Source organism: Dermochelys coriacea, chromosome 1 (genome assembly GCF_009764565.3).
Source record: "Dermochelys coriacea isolate rDerCor1 chromosome 1, rDerCor1.pri.v4, whole genome shotgun sequence".
Lineage (NCBI taxonomy): Eukaryota > Metazoa > Chordata > Testudines > Dermochelyidae > Dermochelys > Dermochelys coriacea.
In genome coordinates this window covers 32421327-32432441 of record NC_050068.2, presented here as the reverse complement: position 1 = coordinate 32432441, position 11115 = coordinate 32421327, and the positions used below count along the sequence as shown (strand labels likewise).

The 11115-nt window shown below is 41.4% G+C and overlaps 1 protein-coding gene across 1 annotated transcript; it reads left to right on the top strand.

Annotated features, from left to right (window-relative positions):
• The first annotated feature begins 1131 nt into the window (after positions 1-1131).
• On the top strand, positions 1132-10364 carry LOC119858306 (stromelysin-1-like). Its single transcript, XM_038408569.2, has 9 exons — positions 1132-1371; positions 1690-1838; positions 1933-2058; positions 4361-4522; positions 5368-5512; positions 6803-6936; positions 7544-7703; positions 9790-9893; positions 10080-10364. Exons 1-9 carry the CDS (start codon positions 1220-1222, stop codon positions 10181-10183), a joined length of 1236 nt encoding a protein of 411 aa, XP_038264497.2. The 5' UTR covers positions 1132-1219; the 3' UTR covers positions 10184-10364.
• The last annotated feature ends 751 nt before the right edge of the window (positions 10365-11115 follow it).

The following is an 11115-nucleotide window of genomic DNA, read 5'->3' as shown; positions in this document are numbered from 1 at the left end:
ATACATAATCATCTTTCATCTTCTCATATGGCATTTTGTTCTTGTTTTTGGGTGGATACCTTTGTACTTTAGGGTTGTTAATCTGCACTTTTTGGCCAGCAGGACAAGATAATAATGGCGTCTTCATTTCTTCACTCCCTCTTTGGTGATTATGCCCATCTGCTGCAGGCATCTCTTCTTATTTACTCACACACTTGCATCCTCACTCACACAAAGAATGGCTAAACAATTTTCTAACGAGCAATTAAAGGGAACAGCAAAGGGAACAGTTGAACAATCTTTTAACAAGCAGACTAGACTTGTAACAAAACAAAATGATTTTAAAGCAAAACAATTTCATATTACAATTTTAGCTTATAAAACAAGACAACTACTGACAACAAACTGGAACAATTTAATAGATTAAGACAAGTCTAACATTTGCTAACATAATGTTTTTTCTCACACTGCAGCCCTTTAGCACCTCTGAAAAATCAGACTACTTTTATGCAGATGCCTAGATATGACTTTTGGTGCTGAACTCAAATTTGAAAATGTTGGCCTAATTTAGGAAGGAAAGGGGGAAAAATGGGAAGGTAAGGAATAGGAAAGTATCCCGAACAGCCTCTGACAACATTGCAAAATCAGGGGGTTTCAGACGAGGTCACCTGTAGTGTGTCATACGTCTGCTAAAAGTAGCATTGTGTATGTTTTGTGGAAAATCAGAGGATATTATAAATTATGAGTCATGTCACTGTTGACTTTACAGAGCACCCAAGTGATATATATACTGCAACACTGAAGAGACATGCATAGAAAAGACAGAAACTGAGAGGTTTTGTTAAACTAGTGGTAGGATAAAGAAGTAGTGACGTTGAAAATGAAGAGTCTTGCATTCCAGATCTTACTCAGCGTAGCATTTTCTTATGCTTTTCCAGTAGTTCCAGAAACAGAGAAGAAAAATGAAGAAGACATGCAATTTGCTGAGGTAATGGTTGTAGATAGTATATATGAATAAAGCTGATAGGAAGAATTAGTCTTTTATTATATTAAGTTGACAGGAATAACTGTATAACTATTAAGATTATTCTATACATTCTAAAAGAAACATGAATGTCATAAAATGTGGGTGTTTTTTTCCCATCAGAAATATCTGGAAAAGTACTATAAACTTAAAACAGAGGCAGAACCTATCTTTAAAATAAAGAACAGCAAAACCATAAGTGACAAAATCCAAGAAATGCAAGAATTCTTTGGGCTGAAAGTGACTGGGGAACTGGATTCCAATACTCTGGAGGTGATGAAGCAGCCCAGGTGTGGAATACCTGATGTCGGTCAGTTCAGCACCTTTCCACGGTCTCCTAGATGGACAAAAACAGATCTGAAATATAGGTAATATTTCAATGTGTTTCCTTGAGTGCCATTGGGAATTACAGAAAGAATTAGTTTTCTCTGTTTATTATTATTTATTCTTATCATTATGGTAGCACCTAGGAGTCTGAATCAGGATCACAGCCCTATTATAGTAGGTACTAAACAAACACAGAGATAGACATATGTTGTGTATCAAGGAACATATTGCCTAAAAAGACAAGAGATACAAATAGTAATATACAGACAACAAGGAAGCAAAATGTTTAACTTGAAGTACATGTCCTGTCAATTGCATTTTTAATTGCCTACATTTATTGCCTTATTATGTACTTAAAGGATTTTGAACTATACACCAGACATGGCACCCGCTGATGTAGATGAAGCGATTGAGAAGGCTTGTCACGTCTGGAGCAGCGTGACCCCACTGAAATTCACCAGAGTTTATGAAGGCGACGCAGATATAATGATCTCCTTTGCGGCTAGATGTAAGAGAATCCCCATGTGTCAATGATAAGTATTGACAACTTTACTTACAGTCCCAATTGAGAAGACTCGTACTTTTTATGTATCCTTTTCTAGTTCATGGTGACTTCTATTCCTTTGATGGAGTGGGTGGAACTCTCGCTCATGCCTATCCACCAGGCGAAGGTATTGGTGGAGATGCCCACTTTGATGAGGATGAATACTGGACAAAAGATTTGAAAGGTAGGAATCCCTTATTATTTCCTTTGCATTCTCCGCTCTGCAGTATTTGATTTTAAGAGCTATTAGCTCATTTTTACACTGGAAAGAGATGGGGGCACAAAAGTAACGCAGCTTAGTAATAACTACATATACTGGGTCGGAACCTGCTGTACTTCTCAGCGGAGTTCTCCTTGAAATCAGTGGTTCAGATTCTGATCTCAGTTACACCCATGACAATCCATAGTGATGCCACTGAAGTCAATGCACTGACTACAACTGTGGCTCCCGTGGAGTGACTGGAATTACCATGGAGGTGGATTGGTTTGACTGAGGTAGACAATAGGCATTACTAGTGTATGGCATGGAATTGTGCCCTTAGGGTGAGGCTCTTAGCAGTTGTAAAATACTGAACTCACCACTTTTTAAATAAAAAATAAAGTAATAAAGTGATGATAACTTTTAACAACCTTGTGCAGGGAAAACGATGTGTGTTCAGTGGATGAGTGTATTTGTGGTGCATGTTGAGTGCTTCTGTCTAGTGTGCTTTATCGTGGGTTATATTGTGGGATCACAAGCTATGGGGTTCAATGTAGGCATTACGGAGTGAAATACCATGGCCTGTGTTATTCAGAAAGTCAGTCGAGACAATCATAATAGCCTCTTCTGGCCTCTGAATTCATCAATATTAACAAAACCTTGGTTATATCTAAGGAGGGATATTTCTGCAGTATGAACAGCTGCTTCCATGGCGGCTGGCCTCATATTTGTTTCTTTGAAGGAAAAAAAAAAGTAATAACCAGGCCTCTACATAGTCCAAAATGAATTCTTTTCACAATCTTTTTTTAACCTTTCCTCACAGGTCATGTTTTGTAAACCTGTTGTCTTTTTGGTTTCTCTGTTCTAGATGCTTTCTGATTCGTCCACATCTTTCTTAAAGTGTGGCACCCAAAATTGGACACAGTACTCCAGCTGATGCCTCACAAGAAGCACAGTTCCCTCTTGTGTCTTACATATGACACTCCTGTAGAATCATTTTAGCCTTTTTCGCAACTACATCACATTGCTGGCTGATGTTCTGTCTGTGATCCACTATAACCCCAGAACCTTTTCTGCAGTACTACTGCCTAGCCAGTTATTCCCCATTTTCCAGTTGTTCGTTTGATTTTTCCTTCCTAAGTGTAGTAATTTGCACTTGTCTTTATTGAATTTCATCTTGGTGATTTTAAACCAGTTCTCCAATGTCAAGGTCATTTTGAATTCTAATCTTTCCTCCAAAGTGCTTGTCACTCATCCCAGCTTGATGTTATCTGGAAATTTTAAAAGCACACTCTCCACTCCATTGTCCAAATCATTAATGAAAATATTGAATTGTACCACACTCAGGACAAACCCCACTAGATGCATCCTCCTGGTTTGACAGTGAACCATTTGTAACTACTTTTGAGTATGGTTTTTCAACCAGTTGTGCACCCACCTTATTGTAATCTCATCTAGACCAGATTTCCCTAGTTTGCTGATGAGAATGTCATGTGGGACTATGTCAAAAGTCTTACTAAAATCAAGATATATCACGTCTACTGCTTCCTATTAGGCCAGTAATTCTGTCAAAGAAGGAAATGAGGTTGGTTTGGCATGAATTGTTCTTTACAAATCCATGTTGGTTATACCTTATAACCTTCTTATTCTCTAGGTGCTTACAAAGTGATTGTTTAAGAATTTTTTGAGTACCTAACTCAAAGTTAGACTGACTGTTCTATAATTCCTATAATTGTGTCTGTCAATGCTGCACACTAAGCTCCGCTTCTGTCCACACACAAATCAGTCTGACGTAGATCAGCAAGCACTAGGGACCTGGGTCCTAGGACTCTTCTGTGTGTGTGTGTGTAGGGGGCGGGGGAGTGGGTGGGAGGAGACGGGGTGGTGGTGGTGGTTCAGAGCCTGAGTCCCACTGTGACCTGGATCCAAGCCCTGTCATTTTGCAGTGTGGACACAGCTCAAGCTGCAGACCAGAGTCAGAAGGTGTGTGTAGTGCCATATGGATGCGCTAATATGGTTGTGAGACCTGGGTCCAGCAATTGTGAACCTACGTTTATAATGCAGTATGGATGCTTAAGCATGGGCTTGGAAACATTGCGTTCTCAGTCCCAGGTCCCACACAGCCAGGTTTACAATGCAGTGTAGGCATGCCCTTTGTTTACCTTTTTTAAAGATAGCTACTATGTTTGATCTTCTCAACTCCGCTGGGACCTCACCCGTCCTTTCCTGTTGTTTTACGGGGACATGTATATAATTTACATGCATGCTATGCTTTTTATATTTTTAGGATTCAACTTGTTCCTTGTTGCTGCTCATGAGTTTGGCCACTCATTGGGTCTTGGTCATTCAAATATCCTTGGCTCCTTGATGTATCCAGCTTATCTGCAGACGGAGACCAGAAACTACAGGCTCCCTCAGGATGATGTTGATGGCATTCAGACCCTATATGGTAAGGAGGAAACATCACTTTTTTTTAAAGTTTCTCTCCTACAGGTTACAAACAATTTGATGAGAATGTATAATCAAGATCAACACTGTGGCCTACCTGTATGGGGTGTGAAGGGGGTAAGGAGCCTTCACCCTTAGAGCAGTGTACAGGGACTGGCTGTTATTGCAGTCCTTGTTCTTACCTTTACACAGGGACTGTGTTCCCTCTTCTGTCCTCTTGGGTGCTAATCATAGCTAAAGGAATGAGAAGCAGGTAAGGCCATGGCTCACTCTAAGTCCATCTGCATGAGCCAGCTCAACTGGCTACATGTGATGAGAAGCACATAGTGTGACCCCTTCTTCATGCATATTAGGCACCCCCCTCCCTGCAGAGGTGAGTGCTTCCTGGGTATCACTAATCTGAAAGGTTTAAATATGTTTCTGTATGAAACTTTGTGATTGTCTTGTGCCAGCTTCTGAGCAGATGTGAATTGGCACAGCTCCATTAATGTCAAGGAGGAGTGCAGAGAGGCATTGGTGAGGGCACTAGGCTAGGACTCCAGAAACCCAGTTTCAATTCCTTGCTCTGCCATAGATCGTCTGTGTCACTTATCCTCTCACTTCCCTCATCTGTAAAAAGGGGATAATAGCATTGTCCTACCCCACAGGGGTGTTGTGAGGATAAATACCTTAAAGACTGTGAAGAGCTCAGATAATATGGCAGTGGTGGCCATATAATTACCTTGATAGAATGGGAAAACACTGTTTCAAACCCACTGAGAATTTGGCCCAGTATTGCCGTTCTCCAAGCTCTGTAATAGCAATACTAACTGACCTTCCAATACTGCTTTTAATTTCTTCCCTAAGGACCCCCAACCTCTCCTGAGCCACCAGCTTCCACGCCACCCACAGAAACACCAACAGAAACATCAACAACAGACAGCTGTGACCCTCACTTAACTTTTGATGCCATCACCACTCTCCGTGGGGAAATAATATTTTTTAAAGACAGGTAAATTATTTCTGTTCTGTCAACATCAAGTTTTGCTTAGATTACACTTGTAATGGCAATGCTTTGACAATTAGTTCAAGAGGGGGGATTTCCTTCCAAATGTATAGTCAACACAACCTCACAAATTTCTACTTGCCCATGCAACCTGGGCGAAGTAACTGGGCTTTCTGACGGGCGAGTAAATATTAGTATTTTAAATCATCCTTAGTCATCCTGTGCATGGTCTGTTACATTCCATGGCAATTGTGCAATCAGAGCATCGTACTTTGGCCTGCAGCCATATCACATGAAGCATTGTTCTTGAAAGACTGGTGTCAGGCTATGGATGGCAGATCTAAAGGGAAAACTATGGGGCTATAGAAAGTGTTGTTGGTGATTCAGTAGGTGGCATTCTTAGCCTCCAGAGAGCATTGAGCCCAGGCTCCAGCTGCAGTGCTTGGTGACATTCTACTGTTAGAGGTGCCATCTTTTCGATAAAAAGAACAGGAGGACTTGTGGCATCTTAGAGATTAACAAATTTATTAGAGCATCAGCTTTCGTGAGCTACAGCTCACTTCATCAGATGAGCTGTAGCTCACGAAAGCTTATGCTCTAATAAATTTGTTAGTCGCTAAGGTGCCACAAGTCCTCCTGTTCTTTTTGTGGATACAGACTAACACGGCTGCTACTCTGAAACCCATCTTTTCAATGACATCTGATACTTAACTCTTTAATGGGTCATTTAAAGATCCCAATGCACTTCTTGGAAGATGGAATAAAAGTGGCATCCCCAGGGTTTTGGCCAATACCAACGCAGGGAATGACATTCTGCCTACATAAATGCCCCCTGAAGGTTCAATTGAAGAAATTACTCTTAAATTTCCCTCCTAAAAATATTTCCCAGTTTAGTGTTGCTGTGCACTATCAAAGAGCTGACACATTGCACCGAAGACATGGCTGCATTTACATGGTGGGCAAAAGGATTCCTCCTGACCCAGCTCTTCCCTGTGCCTTACTGGGGACCAAAGGAATGGGAAGGAAAAGGTGAAGTAAAAGGGCAGGGTGGAAGAACCCCAGCACAAATAAATGGGACAGGATTTCTCTGTAGCACTGAAGAGGCCACTATGAAATGGGCATTGGATCTCCAAGTGGACATGATCTGTGGATTGGGGACACGTCTCACCACCAGCAGCTAGTGAACAAATGTACAGCTCATATAGTAGGAATTTTTATTAAATTTCACTGTTGATGATCTCATGAATTAATGGTAAAATATGATAATATAAACAAGCAACTTGTCTTTTCAATCAGGTACATCTGGCGCAAGAGTCCTTATTTCCCAGGTATTGAGCAGGATTTAATTTCTTCCTTCTGGCCAACTCTACCATCTGGCTTTCAAGCCGCTTATGAAATTGACAAGAAGGATCAAGTGTTTCTTTTTAAAGGTATTTCTATTGAATTTCTAGACATTCTTCTTACATGTGGAAATGAAGAAGCAATTATTATTAATAATAACACCACCACCTAGCATTTACATAAGTATTCACCTTCAAAGTTCAGTTTTACAGTCATTAACTAATTAAACCTCACAACAGTCCTGTGAAATAAGATATTATGTCTATTTCATAATCAGGAAAACTGAGAGTGATGTTAAATGATGTGCTTAAGGCAGATGAGAGGATCAGTTATATATTTGAGCTACAGTGTTTAAAATGGAGTGCTTACGTTTAGTCAGCTAAATTCATATTTAGGCACTTAACTAAGTGGCCTGATTTTCAGAAGTGCTGAACAATCCCAGCTCCCATGGGGGGGAAATGTTTCTTTTAACTACTGTAATGAATTTATAAAGCAAAAGATCCAAATGTCCTGAAACGTTAAACATTCCAGCTGCCTTGCAGGAAAGGAATGTCTTCAAATTCAATGCTATCTAATGGAGTTCACCCCGCAGGGAACATAAAAGTTTCCTTGTGGAAGCTCCATAACTGTAATTAAATATGGCTTAATCTCATCTGAAGTCCCTATCAAGCTTTTCTATCTTCTTTTTCTTGACAGGCAGCCAATACTGGGTTGTCAAAGGAGAGTTTGTACAGCCAGGTTTTCCTAGGAACATCCATTCCCTGGGCTTTCCAAGATATGTTAAGAATATTGATGCCGCTGTTTATGATGAGAATACCAAAAAAACGTACTTCTTTGTAGGTGACAAGTATTGGAGGTAACATTAAATTCTCCCAGCAAATAATCCATGCAGCTTCTTTAAAGCCTTATTAACCCTTTACATTTGGAATAAGGACATATGTGTGGCTCCCTTGAGTAGGATTACATGACTCATATATTGCACACCCCATTGTAAGCTGAATGTCAATGACAACAGAGATAGAACTCAGTTCTTCCTTTTCCTTAAAACACTCAAGTTAAAGAACATTTTCCCTTCACTGCTAGTACAATAAAAGCTTTTTTATCCGGCATGTTGGGGGAACAGGGGGTGTGGTAAGTGAAAAATTCCAGTTAACTAAGAGGAAAGGAGTTTGCATGTGGGAGAGGGTGTGGGGCTGGGACGTGGGAGGGGGTGTGGAGTCCCGGATCCGGGAGGCACTCACCTCGGACGGCTCCTCAGAAGCTGCAACCTGTCCCTGCTGCTCCTACATGGAGGTGTAGCTAGGCAGCTCCGTGCTCTGCCCCGCCCTACCCCGAGCGCCTGCTCCGTAGCTCCCATTGGCCAGAAACCTTGGCCAATGGGAGCTGCGGGGGTGGCAGCTGAGGGAGGAGGCAGCACACTTGTTTCTTGTCATTTTTGTTTTCTCTTTCTTGTGACCAATGCTCTACTGCAGAGTTCCATCCCAGCACCTTTATTAGCAGACGCTAAACCCTGGTGTCATTGCAAAGAACAGTTAATAGGAGAGCATCATAAACCCAGCAGTAAAAATTTCAACTGTCCTTCCAATCTCTGTTCTTACTCCAAGTTTAGGGTACCCTCCCCCACTTTTGAGCATTGGCTGATTCTTGTGTGTGGTGCAGGCCTGTAGGGACCTCATGTTTTGGCTGCTCCCTGTGCCCATCACCCAGCCCTGGCTGAGTTCTCTATTTGTGCCTCTGGTGTCCCTGCAGCTCATGACTACCATGAGCTGTCTCCCCCTAGTGGTATGCCCCACCTCCAGTGGTAGGAGAGCTGGTAGTGTAACCCACACACCTCCTGCGTGTGGTGTTCTGTCCCATTGAGTGGCACCAAACCTCGTAGAGAGAGATTAATGTTTGTTCTACAGCCTTAGCTAACGGCCATATGGCTTTTAGCTCCAGAGGTCCCAGGTTCAATCCCACCCACTGACGACCAGGGTCTGTTGGTATTACAGGATGGGGTCATCCGGATTTCAGCTGGGAAGTCTCTGAAGCTCGGGATGTGCTTCCTCAGCTAGGGGAAGTATGTAACCCACACACCTCCTGGGGGTGGTGCTCTGTCCTCTCTAGCGGCACCGAGACCACCTAGAGAGAGAATAATGAGTTTGCTCTATAGCCTTAGCTAATGGCCATGTGGCTTTTAGCTCATGCAGTGGAGGCTCATGCATTTAGCTCCAGAGGTCTCAGGTTTGATCCCGATGACCGGGGCCTGTCGGTGTTACAGTAGCAGGTGGGATTTCCTATCAGCTCTATAGCCACCAGAAGCTGTGTGAGGGTGGAAAGACCAGCTCCTCCTCTTGTTTCAACCCCTACCCGATCAGGGCTGGGGCAAGGCTGACCTTTACAGCACTGCTGCTGTCCTGTGCAGTGGGGAATTGCACTAAGCAATTTCTAAAATTAAATTAAGAAAATATTTCTACAAATAAATGGTTTTGTAACCACTTCCCTTTCCCCTGCCCCCCCCCCAATACCCCTATTTCTTCTTGGGTGAGACTATCACATAACTAAGGGCTCACTTGCAAAGACTTATGCCTATGCTTAGCTTCACTCAGGTGACTAGTCCCATTGACAACTCATAAGCACAAAGCAAGTCATGTACAGAAATGTCTTTGCAGGATGAGGGCCCTGATATCAAGGTTGCACACTTGGGCCCCACACTGCTCCTCCTACAGCAATCAAGTAGGAAAAACAAATTATTTAGTCAGACTAGCTGAGGACGACTGTGCATGGATTAGTCAAGGTGAAAGTATTCATATAGTATGGAGTTATACAATTCAATGAGTTACAGTAGCTCATGGTTAGTGAGTTTTAGCTAAGGGCAGGACTTACTTGTTGTAAAGGTCAGTTGGACTCCATATTAAATATCACATGTTCATGTATTATTTTCATTTCCTTTCTTCACTCAGTTATGATGAAGTCACCGAATCTATGGAAAAGGGTTATCCAAGACGCATAACAGTTGACTTTCCAAGAATTGGCAATAAGGTCGATGCTGCTTTTCAGGAAAAAGGTAAATAAAAAAAATACTTCGATAGTTGAATATACTGAAAAATGTGCATTTCTATAGATTCAAGAATCATTATAGAAATTAGTGTGTTTGTTTAGGTGTACACATTTTAATTTGCAGCAGTGTTTGTGGAAAGAGAATGAATATACATTTGTACAAAGTAATTATTCATTTTGGTTTTATTTCTAGGACATTTCTATTTTTTCCATGGATCAAAGCAGTATGAAATAGACACCAAGTCCAAGAAAGTTATTCGTGAAATGAAGAGCAATAGTTGGTTTGGTTGCAAATAAGAGCAGACACACAAGGTGATGGTGCAAAAGGAACTGAACCCAATTTTGTATGCGTTAGAGATGGCTTTTCATAGATTTTTTGTTTTTAATCAGTGTTATTCATCTTTTACTTTATGTCTGAGTCACATAAGACCTGTGATCCCTGATAAATATTCATTTAAATTACAAAAAAATGTTAAATTTAATATATAGTTTTAACTTATCTTAGTATTGTATTTAGGCTATTTATTAATCTATTTGTCACTGAGCAATAAAGCTATTTTATGTTTGTGTATATAACAGTCTTTGTTTCTTTTGGTCCAGACTCATGGTCTTTCTGGTCAGCAGCACTAGAGAAGGGGCCACTTAATTTAATTTAATTGCACTGCAGTCTGCACTCCCAGCTCAGCCTTTCAGGCAATATGATGATTTTAAGAGACTCCATTAGCTGTAGAGGAGAGGCAGAGCAGGAGGCAGAAGTAAATGGGCAGCTCCAGGGTAGAAGCAAGGGGAAATGATCTTAAGGGAAGGGGAAAGATATTAGAAGAAGAAGAAGATAGAAGCACAGCACTAGACATTCACTCCCTGCTTCGTAAGAGTTGATAGTTCTAAGACACCTAGAACCAGCTAGGACCTTGTCAGTCAGTGTTATGCTGGACACTGTGACCATGTGGAAGTTCACTGTGCTCTGGTGATAGCGCACAAGTATGTTTACTCCTAAAGCACATCTCGACTACGTGAGCTATTTTGCACAGGGCCTATGACACTCAGTTGAGTAGTTCTGATTCCATCCAGTAAAGGGCAGTCACACCCCCTGTTCATTACAATATTATTCTAAACAACTGATCCTATCATCACGCACTTGCTGAACGGTTATAATTTCTTTGTGTCTTTTGTAATGAAGCAGAAGGAACTGACATAACCTTATATGAAGGCATTGCTAAAGATGGGGA